The sequence below is a fragment of the Amblyraja radiata genome, chromosome 20 (assembly GCF_010909765.2).
Source record: "Amblyraja radiata isolate CabotCenter1 chromosome 20, sAmbRad1.1.pri, whole genome shotgun sequence".
In the NCBI taxonomy this organism is placed as follows: domain Eukaryota; kingdom Metazoa; phylum Chordata; class Chondrichthyes; order Rajiformes; family Rajidae; genus Amblyraja; species Amblyraja radiata.
In genome coordinates, this window is record NC_045975.1 from 29,063,163 (window position 1) to 29,083,730 (window position 20,568).

General features: G+C 42.5%; 2 protein-coding genes across 4 annotated transcripts in view; one reads left to right on the forward strand and one right to left on the reverse strand.

Moving 5' to 3' along the window:
* Window positions 1–5,960, reverse strand: part of pidd1 (p53-induced death domain protein 1) — a 56,054-nt gene extending 50,094 nt beyond the window's left edge. Inside the window, exons 1-4 of one of the 2 annotated variants that reach the window (XM_033039167.1) lie at window positions 5,378–5,960; window positions 2,367–2,702; window positions 1,507–1,920; window positions 593–796 (exon numbers count right to left, since the gene is read on the reverse strand). In XM_033039167.1, the coding sequence (XP_032895058.1) occupies window positions 593–796; window positions 1,507–1,920; window positions 2,367–2,610 (862 nt within the window). In that variant the 5' untranslated portion in view covers window positions 2,611–2,702; window positions 5,378–5,960. Of the gene's footprint in view, window positions 1–592; window positions 797–1,506; window positions 1,921–2,366; window positions 2,708–5,377 lie in introns of both variants that reach the window. The other variant, XM_033039166.1, reaches the window with a different exon arrangement.
* Window positions 5,961–8,809: 2,849 nt separating this feature from the next.
* Window positions 8,810–19,311, forward strand: rplp2 (ribosomal protein lateral stalk subunit P2). Of its 2 annotated transcripts, none has more exons than XM_033039168.1 (5): window positions 8,810–8,960; window positions 10,663–10,786; window positions 10,871–10,919; window positions 18,319–18,414; window positions 19,193–19,311. In XM_033039168.1, exons 1-5 carry the CDS (start codon window positions 8,836–8,838, stop codon window positions 19,270–19,272), a joined length of 474 nt encoding a protein of 157 aa, XP_032895059.1. In that variant the 5' UTR covers window positions 8,810–8,835; the 3' UTR covers window positions 19,273–19,311. The 2 variants fall into 2 exon arrangements, with proteins under 2 accessions (XP_032895059.1, XP_032895060.1); XM_033039169.1 differs by having other exon boundaries at window positions 18,319–18,410; window positions 19,192–19,311.
* The last annotated feature ends 1,257 nt before the right edge of the window (window positions 19,312–20,568 follow it).

Below are 20,568 nucleotides of genomic sequence, written 5' to 3' on the forward strand. Positions count from 1 at the left end.
GTCTGCATCGTTTTTATTACATTTTGGCTTCAGTTTAACATCGATAAACATAAATTCTTAAGAATTTCTGAAAATTCTAAAAAATAAAGATTTAATGAAGCAATTCAATGTCGACAGGGACAGGTGCTGCAAATTTAATGACGTGGAATGCTCCCCAACCCAAAAGAGATTTATCTAATTTTAAGTAATCCCTACATTCCCTCTCTCCTACCTACCCCATCCTAGTCATCTTACTAGTTCTACTGTTTGCATCCTTGTATCTCTTCATTATCTCCACTTCCCCAGCAAACAATGGGCCATTTTGTGCTCCCCCCTTCCTCGGTCATCTGTTACTGGCCCTTTTTGTTCTGGCCTTTTCTTACCTCTGGTTCCCTCCCCCTATTTCTCAGCCTGAAGAAGGGTCCTGACCTGAAACGTCACCCATCCTTTTCCTCCAGAAATGCTGCCATGACCCGTTAAGTCACTCCAGCACTTTGTGTCTTCCTTAGAGACATTATTATGTTTTGTTCAAATTAGTGATATGCAACACAACATTCCCAGAGCATACTTTACGACAGACAGTGAGGTAAACCACAATCTATTGACACTGTACCTTGTTCTTCAGGGCTGTCTGTCTCCCCTATTGGATTGCCCTCCAAATGCACAAAGGGGAAATTTTGAATCTCAGGAGGCACCGAGCGCAGACTATTGTTCTGCAGAGCAAGTCTTGACAAGTTGGGGAGGTCTGCAAGGCTTGCCAGGACCGTTACTAGTTGATTGCTGTGCAGATGCAATTCCCCAAGAGATGTCATGTTTGCTGCAGGCAGGAATATCAAGGTTTATCAATGCTTTTTGAAATATGTTATTGCCACAACTATTACATTACACCAGCATCTAAAATATTGGAATCTGCACCAAAATCTTAAAAATTAACGCACATTAAAAAAAAAATATATATATATATAAAGTGATAAACATTAATGAAGCTTCTAACCTGTGATTTAGGTGCTAGTTCAAACAATAAATGATCCAGTCAAAACATTTTTTTTTTGAAATACCTATCAGTTAATTTCCTGTCAGTGAAAGATATTACTTGTACCAAATTTGTTCGAAAACTGAGAACGATCATACTATTCTGTAATAAAAATTCAATTCAACCATTTTTTCACATTATTATCTCAACATTTTCACTGATTTCAACACCATAATATTCTGTAATAAAAAGGAACTACAGATGGTGATTTATACCAAAGACAGACACAAAATGCTGAAGTAACTCAGCGGGTCAGGCAGCATCTCTTTACAGAATGGATAGGTGACGTTCCAGATCATGAGCCTTCTTCAATCCTGACCCGAAACATCACCTATCAGTGTACTCCACAGATGCTGCCTGACCCGCTGAGTTACTCCGGCAATTTGTGTCTATCTTTCCCATAATATTCTGCATGATCTTACATTAATAGGCTATTCGGAATTTCCAGTTATATCTGCACTCCAGTAATCAGAGTTGTTGTCCAATTAACTTACCAAGTGAGGATGGGAGAGTTTTCAGTCGATTCCCCGAAAGGTCTATCCAGGTACAACTGCAGAGGTTTCCTATCTCGTCGGGAAGCAATTCCAGTTCGTTTTCGGACAAGTCTGCTCTCTGAAGCGCTACAAGTTCACCAACGCTTGCGGGCAGCACCCTCAGCTGGTTTTTCATCAGGGAAAGAAAAGTCAGTTTTACCAGCTTGCCAATGCTGTCGGGCAGCGCAGCCAGCTTGTTGTGACTCAGCAAGAGCACCGTCAGCTCCTTTAAATCCGTCACACATTCAGGCAAAGAGGTGAAGCTGTTGAAGCTCAGATCCAAATGGGTCAAGTGCTGGAGATGTGTAAACTCCACAGGCAAAGTTGTAACGAGACCAGGCAGACACATGCCATATTCATCCCATAGATGACCACCTAGTGAAGTAAATGTAACAGGTATTGAAAAAAAGGTGCAATGCAGCATCTTATTCTCAGTCCTTGGAAGTGTCCACATCCATTGATAACCATGCCTACAACAGATTTGTCGTAGTGATAATTATCATACGCAAACATTCTGACAGCCCCCACCCCACCATGTTCACACACACACACACACACACACACACACTAATTCAAAGAACATTATTACTTTTCGAAAAATAAACTTATGCATTATTGACACCATTCACTAGCCAATAAAAATAATACGTCATGAATCACAGTAGTTTAGAAATCAAATGTATTGGGGTGATAATCTGTGGCAAAGCTCATTTCTACTACACCCAGAAAATTATATTATATGTAAATACAAAAATATTTAAAATGTATACATTTAAGTATAATGGATGAAATGGCTGCACAAGTAAACCTAGTTCCAGTACCTTTAAGCACGAGTGATTTCAGCTGCCGTAGTTCAGGAATGATGGAAAGTGATGAACTGATCTCCTCCTCATTGCAGTTTAGTCGTAGAAACTCAATCTGTAGTAACTCCTCCCTGCGAGCATTGCACAGCACCAAAAAGTGCCTGGTGCCATTTGGATAGACGTCTAAATTCAGCCTGTTGTCTGCCAGGTACACCTCTGCCGCAGCGCTGGTGTCTGCCTCCCAAGATAACAACTCCGCCATCTTCGACCATGGCTCAGCTGTGCGAGGTGCATGTTCCAACACGCCAGGCAGACATTACATGTTTTTCACAACCGTTCTCCCTCAAGAATAGTCTGCGCTGCAAATAATTGATAAAATAAGAAAGGCATAAGTTAACAAACACGTTAGCTAATTGGTTCACTTCTAGGCCAGTGGTTGTCAAAGTGGGTGGTACTGGCCCCTGGGGGTCTGTGGGATTACCTAAGGGGTGATAAGAGGTAAGGGGTTGGCAGGGGGGCATTGGAGGTGGGCGCGCTTTGGGCAAGAAAGGTATCAGTGCGTCCTTGACATGCTTATAGGCCGGTTGGTTGTTAGCTGCTGAGCGGTCATCTGATGTTTCTCTTTTTTTGCTAAAATAGTATTTTCAAAGCTGTATCACTTCATCAAGACCACCCATCGCTTTGAGAATTTACTGAACAGTCACGTACTGCATTTGAAATGAAACCAAGGTTATAAAGTAGATTCTGGGCGGCACAATGGCGCAGCGGCAGAGTTGCTGCTTACAGTGCCAGAGACCCGGGTTCAATCCTGACGATGGGTGCTGTCTGCACGGAGTTTGCATGTTCTCCCTGTGACCGGGTTGCATGTTTTCACCGGGTGCTCTGGTTTCCTCCCACATTCCAAAGACGTGCAGGTTTGTCAGTTAAATTGTTCCTAGTGTGTAGGATAGTGCTAGTGTACAAGTGAGTGTTGGTCAACGCAGTCTTGGTGGGCCAGTTTCCACACCGTATCTCTAAAGTAAACTAAACTGAACTAGAAAGAACGATAGTTAATTATCATCCATCAACAATCCCAGAATCGGCAAATAAATATGTGTACAGATCAAATGTTTTGCATGTTGTTTGAGAGATAAATATTGGCCATTGGGGAAACATCCATGTTTTAAATTAAAGACTGAGAACTCTTTTAACACCACTCAAGGTACATTTGAAAGATGACTTTGCAGTACTCGCTCTTTGTCGCAGCCTTTGTATCTCAGAGAAAGTTTACATTTATCTAACAACCTGTATCTCCCATTAAATTAATCTGGACTATCAGTTTCAATCGGGCCTGCTTGCAACTCCCCTCTAAAAACGACTTGCATTTACAAAGTACCTACAATTTTAAGCACTTTAAGAGGATGTTATCAAACAAAGATTGAGCAATTTAAAGAATCATTGAGACGTTTAGTCGAAAAGATGAGTTTTCCATTGTGTAAACTTTCTTTAAAACCATACCTCACCTACCATCATGAAGTAATTGTAAAATTACTTGTGCAAAGCCACAACCAGCTGACTGCGCTGTCTGACAGCAATGGCAAGCTGGTAAAACTGACTTTCTTTCCCTGATGAGAAAAATTGTAAACTGTGACAGACTTGTGTCGGCATCAGTGTTTATGGAGAGTAGTCAACAGTCCCTGAAGATTTCGGCAGTCAAAGCATTTAGTGACGTCAAACTATGACAAAGCGACTGGAGCTGTTCCCTGCATTTTTCTTGAAGTTGTTGCTAGGTGAAGATCATGTCCATGAAACTCTAGATGGATATAATTTATTTGATGATTCATGGAACAATTAAATGCAAGTTAAACAGCAGGTTAAACGGACAGACCCTATTTCCATTATCATGGTCAGACTTCTTTCTCTTCTTGAAGATATCCACAATTATAGCATATGGCGGCACAGTGGCGCAGCGGTAGAGTTGCTACCTCACAACGCAGGAGACCCAGGTTTGATCCTGACCTCGGGTGCTGTCTGTACGGAGTTTGTGCGTTCTCCCCGTCACTGCGTGGGTTTTCTTTGTGGTGCTCCCGTTTCTGCCCAATTTCCAAAGATGTGCCGGTTTGTAAGTTAACTGGCTTCAGTAAATTGGTCCGAGTGTGTAGGATGCGAAACTGGGATAACATAGAGCCGGTGTCACCTATTCCTTTTCTCCAGAGATGTTATCTGACCCGCTGAGTTACTCCATCTTTTTGTGTCTATCTTTGGGTTAAACCATCACCTGCAGTTCCTTCCGACACAAGGACAAAGTCCCAGTTGTGCAGGTGTTTAGAACATCATATCGTGTGAATGTTTACTCCCACCAGACTTAGGAAGATCTTCTTCCCCTCTGTTATCAGACTTTTAAACGGTCGTTCCATAAACTAGGGTACTGTCCGATTCACCTCTACCCCATTGTTCACATTAGACTTTGTTTCTGGAATTGATGCGCTACACTGCTGAGAACTATATTCTGCACCTTATATCCTCCCCTTTGCTTAACCTATTATATTTTAGTTTGGCCTGATTGCATATTATCCAATTTGATTGGATAGCATGAAAAACAGAGCTTTTCACTGTACTTTGGTTAACATGACAATAATAAACGTAAACCTAAATCACCAGATCCTAACTCCTAATGTGGAGTAAGGGCTTGCGTGTTTGTTCTGAAGGTAGCCTTGAGAGGGTGAAGAACATGCACATGTCATGGCTGTCAGTGAACCTCCTGCACTTTCTCCATTCACCATATGTTCTTGACAGCTCCAATGTTCCGAATGCTAATGTCTTCAGAGTCAGGACGCTGCTTTATGCTTCTCGTTTTTTTTTTAATGCATTAAATGCACAAATTAAATGCAAGTTATTGCAACACAAACCGCATACCGACACACTCTGCAAAGCTAAAATGCCCGATATTGCAAAGTACAACTGGGGATAAAGTCCCTTTAAGAAAACACCGCACGACCTTCTTACCCAGGAAGTTACAGGGCAGAATTATCCAAATGTCATACACCTACCCTGACAATGGATTGATGCAAATCTAAAATATGAAACAGATTGCAATTTAACATCTACGATCGCTGTCCCCCACGGAAACGGAACGATGTATTCGGCCTGTGGAAACAAAAAATAAAGTAGACCAAAATCTGTTCCTGATCATACGTCAACACTGTACAGAAATGAAACTTACACAGCGCGCCGGATGCAGAGGAAACTGGGAAGTTTGAAATAAAAGTTGTTCACTAGTTTAAGGAGCCCCGGATGGTTAGGTTTGAGTCACCGCTTTTTGCAGGAAGGGACTACACTGCTCTCTCGCCCAGTTTTTTTTTAAACCGCCATCGGGGAGACTATTCCCGCTCAATGGCGCTTTACCAGTTGCTGCATTCCATGGTTTGCAATTAACATTATCCAGAGTTAGGTTTGTTGAAGCTTCGCGACATTACTTTGTTCAAAACATTTCCTATCGAAGTCTTTTTCCTTCCTTGTTGTAAAGGGTCACCTGGTTCTTTGGTTGTCGTTATTTTTTTACTCGACTACTCAGTCGCATGTGACAGATGCCTCCCACACACTCAAAGTTTGTATCATTCAAAAGAGGCTACAATGGTGCCTCCCTTGTCTGTGGAATGTATTAATACTTCAAATGTATCGACCGGACATCGTCCGGTACAGACCGGACGATGCCACGTATACACAGAAAACCTGTGCGTTCTGCTTCAGGTGTGAACCATGTAAATAGCGCTCTGCACCTGAGCCCGGCGACTGGGTGTTTCTCAGTCAAGGTGACAGGTGGCGATGCTTCAGATCAAGCTGACGTTTCCGCGCCACTAGCTTTGCAAATAACCCGCTGGCATTCTTCAAATGGGAAACGATCATTTAAACTGAAGATCTGATTTTTTTTTTAGCATTGAAATCCATTACTGATCGGGAATGACCTGTTTCGTTCACGCGCTTAAAGGACACGTAAACAGTCACACACGTACAGTATGCACACACACGCATGCATACTTTTACTTCACTGTGCAAATACATTTTTTAAACTTACTGTGAATTTCCTGGACTAATATTCCTCTTGGTACATACATGACCGTGTCTGCCAATATCCAACAATATCCAGGGATACTACCTGACCGGCTGAGTTACTCCAGCATGTTGTGTCTTTCCAAAAATACCAATGTTAGTTTTTTTTTTGTTTAGAGATGCAGCATGGAAACAGGTCCTTCGGACTAGCGAGTCCACACTGACCATCGTTCATCCATTCTTACCAGTTCTATGTTATCCCACTTTCTCATCCACTCCCTGCTACGCTGGGGGAATACGCAGGTAACCGGAGCAGCCGGAAGAAACCCACGCGGTCACAGGGAGAACATGCAAACTCCTCGCCGACAGCACCCAAGAACAGGATCAAACATGGGTAAAAAAGGGATCAAATCTAGTGCTGTGAGGCAGTAGCTTTACCATGTGCAGCACAGCGCTGCCCGTACAAATTATATTACAATATTACAATTTTGTATATATTACATATATTATAATTGGTATAACTGACATATATTACAATTGGTTTTTAAGTTAGCATAATCACACTGTATTGTTAGACTCAGCTAAATGGTGTTGAATGAAGACAGTAAGTCAGACAGCATCTGTGGAAGGAATGGGCAGGCGACCTTTTGGGTCGGGGTCCTTCATCAGACAGATTTATTATTATTATTGCTGGGTAGCTGCAAATTAAATTTTCACTGATCTTCCCAAATGCACTGAAATAGGAATATGAAATATGTCTTAGCAATGTCTTGTGATGGCAATGTGGCGCAGTTGGAAGAGCTTCTGCCTCACAGTACCAGAGACCCAGGGTTGATCCTGACCTCGGGTGCTGTCTGTGTGGAGGTTTTTCACATTCACCCTGTGACTGCATGGGTTTCCCACATTCAAAAGGCATGCAGAATTATAGGTTAATTAGCCTCTGAAAATTAGTGCGTAGGGTGCGAAAATGGGATCGCTTGGAACTAGTGTGTGGGCCATCAATGATTGGCATGGATTCGGTGGGCCGTAGGGCCTGTTTCTATGCTGTATCTCTAAACTAAACTAATCAAAGTGCTGGACGAACTCAGTGGGTCAAGTAGCGTCTGTGGAACAAATGGACAGTCGACTCTTCGGGTCAGGTGCCTTCTTCAGACTGATGCTGTTATTATTATTATGGCAGTTGAAATTTTCTCTGATCTTCCCATGCGCACTGAAACAGAAGATTGAACGTTCATAAGTTCATATGTCATAGAAGCACAATTAGGCCATCGAGTCTACTCTAACATTCAACCATGAATGATTTCTTTCCCTCTCAACCCCATTCTCCTGCCTTCTCCCCATAACTCCTGACACACTTACTCAAAAAATCTGACAATGCCTTAAAAAGTACCCAATGACCGCCTCCACAGCCGTCGGTGCCAATTAATTCCACAGATTCACCACCCTCTGTCTAAAGAAATTCATCCTCATCTCCTTTCTAAAGGTATGTCCTTTTATCTGAGGCTAGGCCCTTGTCCCTAGACTCTTCCACTGGTGACTAATGATGATAATGTTTAAAGAGATTGAAGTGTTTTAGTTTTTAAAGGTTCTTAGCAATTAATAAGTGTCTATTACAATCAAACAAGAATGAAAGGCTTAAATTTTTCTGAGTTAAGAGTATGTCTTTACTTGCTGACAGCTTCACTGTGCAGAAAAATCTTTTTTTTAATTTCAGAAATGAAATTAGATTAGATAGCCTTTATTGTCATTCAGACCGAAGTCTGAACGAAATTGCAGCAGTCATACAGAATGCATTGAGAATGAAACATGTGTGTGTGTCTGTATGTGTGAGGGTACACAAAATGCTGGAGTAACTCAGCAGGACAGGCAGCATCCAAGAAAGAATGGGTGACGCGTCGGGTCGAGGCCCTTCTTCAGCTATATACACACATTCTGTTTTGCTGCTCCAAGTACGAATTTCATTGTTCTGCCTGGGACATATGACACTAAAACAATCTCGACTCTTGACACCTTGTCACCAACTAAAATCTGCAGCAAACACCGACCAAAAGTTGTCTCCAAACTTCCAGCCAATGGGAGGCGGATGAGGAGGCGGCCGTGTGATTGGTCGGGCGGGCGGGCGACGCGGTTGGCCAATGGGGCACGGGCTGCCGGCGCTGTTGGCCAATGGTGCGCGAGCTGTTGGCCAATGGGGCGCGAGATGCCGGCGCTGTTGGCCAATGGGGCGCGAGCTGCCGGCGCTGTTGGCCAATGGGGCACGGGCTGCCGGCGCTGTTGGCCAATGGGGCACGAGCTGCCGGCGCTGTTGGCCAATGGGGCGCGAGCTGCCGGCGCTGTTGGCCAATGGGGTGCGAGATGCCGGCGCTGTTGGCCAATGGGACGCGAGATGCCGGCGCTGTTGGCCAATGGGGCGCGAGCTGCCGGCGCTGTTGGCCAATGGGGCGCGAGCTGCCGGCGCATGCTCTTTATGTGCGCGGGTGAGGCGGCGGCTCTTTCTTTCCGGCGGTTGGAGCGGAGCGAGCGTGTGTGTGGCGACAGAGCGCGGACCCGGCCTCTCCTCCTCTTACTCTCCAGCGGCTCCGAGTAAGTCGCTCCGCCCGGCCCGTACTCCGGCTTGACGGCGTCTCAGCCTCCTGCGTTCAGCTCCCCTCCTCCCCCTCGCGGGGCCCACGTTGCACTGGCAGCAGCAGCGTTGTATGGGGGCCTGAGCCTGAGGCCTACGGCAGGGGCCTGGTCACTGGGAGGGGGTGCGGGGCCGAGTGGCGTCGCCTCATTGCTGTGGGGGCTTCAGCAGGAGGCCGCTTGTCCCCCCCCACTGACGGCGGGTTTGTGGAGGGGTTTAGTTTAGAGATACAGCGCTGAAACAGTCACTTCGGCCCCCGAGTCCACGCCGACCAGCGACCCCCGCACACCAACACACAATTATACATTTATACAAATTGAACCCGGGTCTCTGGCGCTGTGAGGTAGCAACTTGACCGCTGGGCCACAGTGTCTCCCTCCCCCGGGCGGGTGGGCGAGCGGACATGTGGGGCTGCTGCCGGGCCTCCACCCCTATTGCTGCCGGTTGCCGCCGACTCAGCGCTGCAACAACGTGGTGGCGTCGCCGATCCCAGGCCCCAAGCTCGATCGGCCGCCAGTGTGTGAATTGTGAAACGGTGGAAATAATAGTCTCCATTAAGTTGCAAGTGATTTTTGAAAAAACTGGTTTTGTATTCTAGCCCTCTTGAAATAAATGTTGGCATTGCATTTGCCTTCCTTACTATCGATTCGACTTGCAAATTCACTTTTTGGGAATCCTGCACCAGTACTCCTAGGTCCCTTTGCACCTCTGATTTCTGGATTATCTCCCAATTTAGAAAATAGTTTACGCCTTTATTCCTACTACCAAAATGCATGTTCCTCACTTTGCTACCCTATATTCCAACTGCCCACTTTCCCAACCTGTCCAAGGACTTCTGCAGAGTCCCTGCTTTCTCTACACTACCTGCCCCTCCACCAATTATCGTATCAACTGCAAACTTGGCCACAAAGCCTTCAATCGCTGCATCCAAATAATTTAATATACAACCTACAGAGTAGCAGCCCCAGCATCGAAACATGCAGAACTCCGCTGGTCGTTGGCAGCTAACAAGGAAAAAGCTCTGTTATTGCCATGTACGTGAATATACTCAATGACTAAGCTTCCTTAACCCTATTGATTAGCGAATTCCAAAGATTCACTAGCCGCTCGTTGAAGATAGACACAAAATGCTGGTGTAACTCAACGGGACAGGCAGAAGCTCTGAATTGGGTGATGTTTTGGGTTGAGGCCCTTCTTCAGACTGGCATACCACCCTGGATGAAGACATTTCTTTTGAACCGATGACTCCTTGCTGGCATCTTTTACCCTTGGTTCTGGACAGTTCAACCAGCGGAATCAAATCTACACATGTCCTGTCAATGTTGAGGGCAGGTGGCATTGAATGCTCGGTGTCAATGCGATGGGCAATTAATGGAGAGCATTGTGTTCTGTAATCATCCATCAGTTCTTGTATACAACAAACAACAAATATAAACAGCTTCATAAATGGATCTCAAGATTATTCTGAATTATTAAACTTGTATTTGTGGGATATCTTAGCCTGCAAGATCTTTCCTGATCTTGTTTTCTTCTGTGCAGTGTTGATCGGGTGTCCATACCTCTGTCGGTTCCATACATTAATGGCCTTTGTGACAATGAGGTTGGAATAAAATTTGCATCCAAAAGATTAAACTAAACAAGCTCAACTTCTTCCTCTTTCAGGATGCGTTACGTCGCAGCTTACCTCCTCGCTGTGTTGGGCGGCAATGAAGCCCCAGCTTCAAAGGACATTAAGAAGATTCTTGACAGTGTTGGGATTGAAGCTGATGATGAGCGACTGAATAAGGTATCGTGACTATTGGTACACATTTTGATCGGTGTTGATTGAATTCCTAATTTCCTTAAGTAATGCTTTTAAATTGAATTTCAGGTGATCAGTGAGCTGAAAGGCAAGAATGTAGGCGATGTCATTGCTGCTGGTGAGTAGCACATTAAGTATTGACTCCATGGCTGTCTATGAATCAACTGGGTTGGGGGTGTAGTGCAGATCAGGTTCACTTTTCAGTTATGAATCTATGCAGAAAATCCTTGTGGAACCAGTAAAAATGTGGTCCAAAAATTGTGAGTAACTGTTAATGTCATTTTCATTTTCAGGTTAGAACAGCAACTGCGATTTTCATTAAACGCTACATTTGCAAGAATTCTCTGCCTATTAAAGGTGGCAGGTTTCCCTATTGCTCTGTTTTGTAATCTCCATTGCTCCCAGATGGTCCCCCTGCCAACAAATCTACCTGCTTCAATTTATTAAATCAGAAAAGGCCTTGTACTTGCCTGAGTAGACTATTTGGCCACTCTGATCGTCTCTGCTACTGATTGAGATTGTGGCAGATCCATTTGTAGCCTTAACTTTGTATTCCTGCAGTAAACCATTCTCATATGTCTCTACCAACTCAGGGTTATGCTTCCATTGAGGTGTTCTGAAGCATCTGAGAGAAAAAATCAGCCCATGTGTTGACCTTTCTTTTAAGCAGTAACTGCCTAATGGAAATTGAGAAAGCTTCCTCATTACACCCACCCTTTAAGCCCCTTGGGATCTTGTGTTTCATTCCAGTCAAACAAAAGGCAGCAATTTTGTTCTAGCTTTTGAAAATGTCCATAAATGGTACCAGGGATCTAGGTTAAAAACTTGGACATGGGTGAGCATGGTTGAGTGGTTACATTGTGTACAAAATGCAATTTTAAGGATTGCACTTGGCACAACATGTAGAGTGTAAACGGGGTTTTATTGCAAAATTGAGACATGAAATGGTAGGTATATTTTAAAACCATGTACAGTTGTGCATTTAAACAATGATGGCCAATTATATGGTTTCAAAGACGCACTAAAACATATTGGTTCTGTTTGTTGAGCACATCGGAGGGGCAGTGGCATGATGGCACAGCGGTAGAGTTGCTACCTTACATTGCTTGCAGCGCCGGAGACCCAGGTTCAATCCTGACTACAGGTGCTGCCTGTACGGAGTTTGTCGTTCTCCCTGTGACCTTTGGGTTTTGGTGGGTTACCGAGATCTTGGGTTTCCTCCCACACTCCAAAGATGCACAGGCTTGTAGGTTAATTGGTTTGGTAAATATAAAAATTGTCCCTCGTGTGTTGGATAGTGTTAATGTGCAGGGATCACTGGTGGGCGAAGGGCCTGATTCCGCGCTGTATCTAAACTTAAACTAAAAATCTGTAGATTGAAAGCAATCATGAAAGTTGAAGTTGCTGTAGAGTGCAAATTAAGGCCATTTCTATTTTTTTTTTTAAGCCTAGGTATTCCCCTGTTGGAATGTCAGCCAGTTTTATATAACGGCCAGGAAGAATATGAATACTTTAGAGTGGATACAGAGCAGATCTTTTTAGAATGGTACCAGGGATCTATTTTAATTTATGTAGAGGGACTGCAAAAGTTATTAACCATATGCAAAAGTTGAATCATTTGAGAAATGTAGAAATATAGTTGCTGGAGTAGGCCATTCGGCCCTTCGAGCCAGCACGCCATTCAATATGATCATGGCTGATCATTTAAAATCAGTACCCTGTTCCTGTTTTTTCTCCCCATATCCCTTGATTCATTTAGCCCTAAGAGCTAAATCTAACTATCTTGAAAACATCCAGTGAATTGGCCTCCACTGGCTTCTGTGGCAGAATTCTACAGATTCACAACAAAAGTTTTTCCTCATCTCAGTCCTAAATGGCCTACCCCTAGTTCTGGATTCTCCCAACATTGGGAACATTTTTACTGCATTTAGCCTGTCCAATCCTTTAAGAAATGTATATGTTTCCACAAGATCCCCTCATCCTAAATTCCAGTGAATACAAGCTCAGTTGACCCATTCTTTCATCATATGTCAGTCCGGCCATCCTGGGAAATAACCTGGTGAATCTATGCTCCCTCAACAATCATGTCCTTTGTCAAATTAGGAGACCAAAATTGCACACAATACTCGTTGCTTGATATGTTTTATTTCTTGTTAGAAGGCACTAAAGAAACGGTGTATTTCCATTCCTTAAGTTCTGGTGACAGCGGTCACCCAGAGTAGTTGACTAAGTTAATACCAAACTTGCAGTGGAAATGTGCACCTTTTCAAGAGGTTATTATAGGCTTCCACATGGGTTGTATGAAGCAAGATGCAGTAGGCTTGCCAATAAGCGAGTTCGGTATTCCAAAAACACAAGGAATCATGGGATTTGTCAAAGGTCGAACGCTGTAAATAAAAAATCGAGTGAGTTTCGTCTGGATACATCCGGATCGACGAGACACCGGCCCCCATGCCCACCACCAATGTGTAGAAGTGCCAACCCCAGCTCACCTCCGCCTCTCCCGCCGGGCCAACCGACAGCCCTGTCCGACGACACCAGTGGCCCCAGCGCCAACCCCGCTCCCCGATCGGGTGCTGCAGCGACTAGTGCCAGTTCGCTCATGGCCTGTCCGAGTTGCGCTCCCTCAGCCGCCACCCCAAGTACAAGACGTACCTTGCACGCACAGCTTCTGCCCCTACGGTACCCGCTTCATCAAACCGGTTCATCCACAACTCCGCGGTGGAGCGAGGCCCTAGCTTCAAAGAGCCAGCCTGGGCTCGGCCTCCTCCGGCCCGGCGCTCGATTGTGCCATGCTGTGGGCGGTCTTCAGCCCCAACCTGGAGTTGGAGCTGGCCTGGACTTTGGGGTTGGGGAGGAGGAGGAGGTTGCTGCTGTCGCCAGCAGCTCCAGCGGGCATCCGGCCTGCCCGTGGCCGGCAGGAGCCCATCCACGGACTCCCTCTCCGACCAGGACGACTCCAGCAGCAGCGGCTCCGACTCGTCCGTCTTCGAGCAGGGCCGACGGCTGCCCTTCTTCAGCAGGATCTCTGTGTTCGACTGGGGGGAGGGGGTGGAGGTGGAGGGCTCTGGTCAACCCGGTGGGACTGGCAGAGCGGAGCTGGAGCCAGCGTGTAAGTCCAGGGCCACCCCGGACACCTCTGGACAGAGATGGGACACCAGGGAGGGTACAGAACGGCCCAGCAGCAACTCAACAGCGGCCGCAGTGACGGAGAGCCCGACCACGAACGAAACGCAAGCCTGCACACAATGCAGCACCACTGTTGCTGAGACTGTTTATAGCTAGTGGCTCATGACCTGGGCATGCGCAGTCAGAATACCGAACTCGCTTATTAAACTAAGTGAACAAGCTTGTATGAAACCCAACCATGGCTTGTGCTCAATTTTTACTCCAAGTTGCTGCATGCCGAACCACAATCCCTATTGAAATTCCTCCCCAGTGCCTGGAAAGTGTATCGTTGAAGCCACAGTCTTTTGGAAAAGATGTTAAACCAAAGCCCCACTTGTCCAGTGTGGGTGGCAAAATATCACATTCAAGGAGGATCAAGGGAATTCTGGTATCTTGGCTGGCATTTTTTCCTTGCCAAAGTGCCTTTCAAAAATCTGGGTCTTTTCAATGGTATATTAAGGGCAGTATTTTAAGGACATCACTTGAACGTTAAAATTGTTTGAGTGATTGGGTGGTTCTGTGTACCTTTATTGCTGCTTCTTTTTTTTTCTTTTTTTTCCTTTTTATTTTATTAGAAGTAAGTACAGTCATATGGCACCAAAGTGCCTAATATATATTTTCATAATACATTTTATGTACAACTTTTTTTTTTGTTACATTGAAAAAAGATTAGAATACGAAAAAGAAGTTAGATAGTAAAGGATAGAAAGATGTGAAATATAGTGTGTGAAGAAAGAAAACGAGTAAATGAAGAAAGTTGAGAGAGAAAATAGAGAAAATAAAATAAAAGAAAAAAGAAAAGAAGATCATTATTTATAATCTTGACCAACCCTCGTCCAGTCCTGAAACAGTTCTTTTACAATTGTGTTGCACCATATGATTCCAAAGAAACGACGAATGGAGACCAACTCGTTATGAATTGGTCTGATTTATCCATTAGGAGGAATCGCATTTCCTCAAGATGAGCTGTGTCCAACATACTTGCAATCCACATTTTAAGCGTTGGTATTTATGTACCCTTCCAAAATTTAAGTATTAATTTTTTTGCTATTATTAAACCATAGTTAAGGAATAGATTTTGAGATGTGTTCTATTTATTCCCATCTTCCATTACGCCAAATATAATCATTTCAGTATTAGGTTCCATTCTTGTCTTGAATAATTTTGTAAATATTTCAAAAATATCATTCCAAAATCTATAAAGTTTTATGCAGGAAACTAAGGAGTGTGTTATAGTTGCCTTTTGGGCTAGACATTTATCACAAGTGGTGGATATATTTGGATAAAATTTGTTCAATCTTGTTTTTGAATAATATAATCTATGTACAATTTTAAATTGAATTAGATTATGTCTTACATTAATTGAACATTTGTGAATATATATCAAGTATTTTTCCCATTTAACCTTCGTAATTTTTATCATTAGTTCTCGTTCCCACTCTTAAGTACCTCTGTCGATGGTAGGTCTATATTTAGAATACTATTATATAAATATGATATTAATTTTTGTGAGTCAGCTTCAATATTCATTGCTTCTTCCAATAAGTCAGGAGTTACTTTTTGATATCCTTGTATATATTTTTTCATGAAATCGCAAATCTGAAGATATTTAAAATGTTGGTTATTTTTCAATTTTAATTTTAATTGTAATTGTTGGAATGATAGTAGGTTTCCCATTTCGTACATATCCCCGATCCTTCTAATTCCGAGACTTTCCCATTGGTTATATGTCTTATCAATAAGAGATGGTTTAAATAAAGGGTTATTCGCTATTGGCATTAACAGTGATAGATTTCTTAATTTTAAAGATAATTTTATTTGTTTCCAAATTCTTATTGTACCATATATAATTGGGTTCTTCTTATATTGTGTTATTCAGTTTTTTTGGGGAGAAGAGGATCGTTCCTATATTACAAGGATGGCAATCCTCCTTCTCCATTTTTATCCATTCTGTCTGTTGGGTAGAACTATCCAACCAATAAATCATATTCTTAATATGCACTGCCCAGTAATAATACATAAAATTCGGAAGTGAAAGTCCCCCGACCTCTTTTGGTTTACATGTGTTTTTTTGTGATTCTATGTGATCTATAATCCCAAATATAATTAGTAATATTAGAGTCTAATTTAAAAAACATATATTTTGGTATATATATATATAGACTGAAATAGGTATAGTAATTGTGGTAGGAAGATCATTTTTATTGCATTTATTCTACCTAATAATGATAAGGGAAGTGTTTTCCAAAATTTAATCAGCGTATTAAGTTTATTTAATAAAGGTATGAAATTAGCGTTGAATAATGCTTTATATTTTCTAGTAATCTGAATACCCAAATATTTAAATTTTTCTGTTGCGATTTTAAAGGGGAACTTCAATAAGTGTGTAGGTTCTTGAGGTTTTAATGTCATGATTTCACTTTTATTCCAGTTTATTCTATATCCAGAAAAAGACCCAAATTCCTCTATTAAGTTTAATAAATTTGGTATGCTCGTTTGTGACTTTGTAATATATAAAAGTATATCGTCTGCATATAATGAGATTTTATTCTTGGAGTCCCTGGTATTATAGCCCTGAATATTCGGATGAATTCTTATACTTTCAGCCAGGGGTTCTATCATAAGGGCAAATAGCAGGGGTGATAGTGCACATCCCTGCCTATTACCCCTTGATAGTTGAAATTTTTGAGATAACATGTTATTAGTTAAAATTCTTGCCATCGGTTTATCATATAATAATTTTACCCATGTTATAAAATTCTCTCCCATATTAAATTTGTGTAGTACTTTATATAAGTATTGCCACTCTACCTGATCAAATGCTTTCTCTGCATCCAAAGAAATAATTGATATATCTTCTTCCTCTACTTTATGCGAGTACATTATATTAAACAGGCGTCTCAGATTATTAAATGAGTATCTTTTGGGTATAAACCCTGTTTGATCAGGGTTTATTAATTTGTGCCTTTCAAAAATCTGGGTCTTTTCAATGGTATATTAAGGGCAGTATTTTAAGGACATCACTTGAACGTTAAAATTGTTTGAGTGATTGGGTGGTTCTGTGTACCTTTATTGCTGCTTCTAACAGTTCATTTTCCTAAATTTAACCAGTGGTTGCAGCTGGTCATTTATTGATAGCATATTTGTGACAAAGATTTATTTTATGATCCTTTCGCATCCAAAGTTTCTCGAGATGAAGTTTTTTTTTTAAAGGTTGGTTACCGCTGTAATCTGCCATCTTTTCAAATTGGTGGAAAGAACAGTGACCTAATTGGTCTTGGGTAGTGTGGGTGGAGAGAGGAATGTTGACCAGAGTACTGAGATGTCTCTTCAAACCTTGTCATGAGATCTTTGCCATTCACCCAAGAAGACAGAGGTAGTCCTGATAATTTTTCTAATTTTAAATCTGCTGCCTCCAAAGTAGCTTGTCTTGCAGTAGGTGTGCAAATGTCATTTTGCCTCTGCAGAAGGCCTTTTGCCTTTCTAGGCAGAGATAGAAAGCCGACGACCTGCAGTTATTCACCTTGAGTCAAATATTCTTAGTTGCAGTATAACAGTGTAGCAGGCATATTTATATGCTTTATTATATACTTATTTACTACATACTTAGTAATTCTTAAATGATGGTGTACTTTGCAGAATTTAGTTTTTTAAGTTGAGTGACTGCAAAGGGGCAATCCAGAAAGATTTGGGAAATGTTCAAGACTACTGGCAAGATTAGCAAGGCCTTAGAATTTGTTTCCTGGTTCTGTTGGTTGATGAAGGCTAGTTTGGAGTGCAGCCACAGTGTTGCTCATCTTCAAGAGGTTGGAGGGAGCTAACATTTATAAACTTGGTAACACCCATGGTTGGAAAATTGAGGAACCATTGTGAATCTGAAATTTGCAGTTTCCTCAATAGTCAGGTTGCCATTCATTTAGTTGTTTGAGTGAAGTAAAAGAGCCTGTCCCACTTTCACGACCTCTGCCGAGTTTGCCCTTGACTCATGCTCGCAGCATGGTCGTAGCAGGCCGTGATGCTAGTCGTAGGTACTCGTGGCATCAAGTAGGTCGGGGCGTTTTTTCTAGCCTGATGAAAAATGTCCACGAGTAAAAAAGATTGTGAATTAGGTCGTGAATGTGGGACAGACCCTGATGGACTGAAATGGAACACACATCAATGACTGAATGCCACCCACATCAGCCTACCATACCTGGAGGAATCCTTTCGATTGAAAGGGTGGATTTTAAGCGCAGGATTACGCCTACATTACCTTTGCATTGTTAAACTGGTGGACCAAACCGTGATACTTTCATATTCATTGGGGAGGGGTGTAAAGCAGAAATGAATTGACCAGTTGTCTTGTTTAGGTAATGCCAAGCTTGCAAGTGTCCCGTCTGGAGGTGCGGTTGCTGTCAGTGCTGCAGGTGCTGCTGCCCCGGCTGCGGGTGCTGCTGCTGCTGCTGGTAAGTGCTGTCTTTTATTTGGTTTCAATTTCCATCCATTCACCTTAATGAAGTGCTGTGGGGCAACACAAGTTAAGTCTAACTTGATGCACTTGTTGGTTTACAGCAAGGCAGCACTGGAGTAAATCTCATAAGTTATAAGAGCAGAATTAGGCCATTCATTCGTCGGTGATCTATCTTTCCCTCTCAACCCAGTTCTCCTGCCTTTGCCCCATAATCCCTGAACCCCTAAAAATATTAATTGACGTTGCTGCAAAAAGGCTGTTGAATTCCATGAATTCTCATGACCGGACATTGATTTAGTTGTGCTTTCTGAATATGGAGTGGGGTGGGAATTTACTGAGTGCCTTTGATTCTAAAATGATAGAATTCTAATAGCAACAATGAAAGTGTTTAATCTGGGGAATTTTATTTGTCTGGTTTTGGCTTTGATGTCTTAACCACCTCTGTCATGCCCTCTACTAATGTCCTAAAAGACTTTCAATTTATTGCTAGAATGTCAATTTTCATGATGCACATAAGCACTGATTTTTCAAAATGTCAAAATACGACATGGAGGATCCCTGTTTCTCTGCTGGATAACTTTCAGCATTACTAACAACAAATTGGTGAATTAGGTGCGTTTAATATCTGGGCCATGTAGCGTGCAGGCTAATACAGTACGTTTGCAGCTCAATTTTGGTGTTCCACCTGCAGTTAGTTCCCAAAATGTTAAATCTTCTGGATTTTGGAAAATTTAGTATTATGGGGTTGATCTTTGTCTTAATTTTCTTTTTAGCAACTGAAGACAAGAAAGAGGAAAAGAAGGACGAGTCTGAAGAATCAGATGATGACATGGGCTTTGGTCTCTTTGATTAAATAGAAAACCATCTAAAAATAAACTGTTAATGGACGATTCCCTGTGTTTGTGTCGTGTGTACAGGTGCCAAAGGTTATAAGTGTTGAGCTGGTGGAGAACTCCCATGCTATTTTCAGAAAAATACATACTAATATAGTGACAAACCTTAAAGGCAAGAAATTGGATCTCTGGTTAGTTTCAGCCAAAAGTTGTGTTTGGTTAGCTATCTGAACACATGAATGCAAGACACAAGAAACTGCTGGTGCTGGAATCTTGATTAAGAAATAAACTGCTGGAAGAAAAGAGGCAACTGGTCAGATGACATTTCGATTCGGGACCTTTCAGTCTGAACTTGTCTACTACCCATGTGAATGTAAGTTCTGCATTCCGGTAGAACAGATTCCATTGGTAAAATGACAGGCACTGATGTGAAATATATGAACAGAAGTAAAACCTATAGTTCCATCAGCATTGGTTGATTGATTTGTAACATTGAGAGAATTGTCCTATACATGGTGACCACAAGATGGTGCTACAACCATTCAGGGGAAAACAATCTGATAACATTATTTTTCGTGGCTTCCTGAGATTACAGCTGGTGACTGTTATGAGGGAAATGATTTTGTTCATGGCATTGAGTCTTTATCTTTATGCTGTTGGTTCAATCATTTAATGGGCTGCACTGCTTTCCAGTAAATTCTTTCAAACTTAATTTAATGGTGAAATCGAGCACCGCTGCCAACAATGTCCTGTGAACCAAATGTGTTGTTGCCTTGGGCAGTGTCCTGAGGGTGACCATCAGTCATAATCGTCCCAGTAATATTCTTGGTGTGCAGTTCTTCACTTTTCTGTGAAGGCCATTCATTTTTGGGATATACTTTGATTGCCTTACTTTCATTTAATATGAGAAACAGTGCTGTATATCAGTACAGGTACACCATCGATGTCCCAAACAGAGCCTTGCCAGATTATCCCTTTGCTGGACCAACAGAGGTCACATAATAAAATACACCAATGTACCACTGTTCCACTAATTATACCCTTCCTGAATCTAAAGCGCCATAGACTGCTGTAAATTTAACGGATTGACAAGTAACTTTCAGGATGGAGACATACGTGTACCACATTTAATGCACTGCTCCCATGATTTTGTCTGGATTAAAGAGGGTGCAGGACCATTTGTTGGAAAATTCATGGTGTGCCTATATCACGTGTAACTGTTGGGGACAAAGTCCAACAACATCCAGAACTAAGATTATTTGACACTAGGTCTGTTCAGAGCTGCAGACTTGAGCCAGTATTGCCTCTAGTGCCCA

Excerpts from the sequence above, each read along its gene's own strand:
- rplp2 (XM_033039168.1), top strand. The coding sequence starts at position 8,836 with ATGCTCTTTATGTGCGCGGGTGAGGCGGCGGCTCTTTCTTTCCGGCGG. Across the intron at positions 8,961-10,662 it reads TTACTCTCCAGCGGCTCCGA|GATGCGTTACGTCGCAGCTT; the intron begins GTAAGTCGCTCC and ends TTCCTCTTTCAG. Across the intron at positions 18,415-19,192 it reads GGGTGCTGCTGCTGCTGCTG|CAACTGAAGACAAGAAAGAG; the intron begins GTAAGTGCTGTC and ends TTTTCTTTTTAG.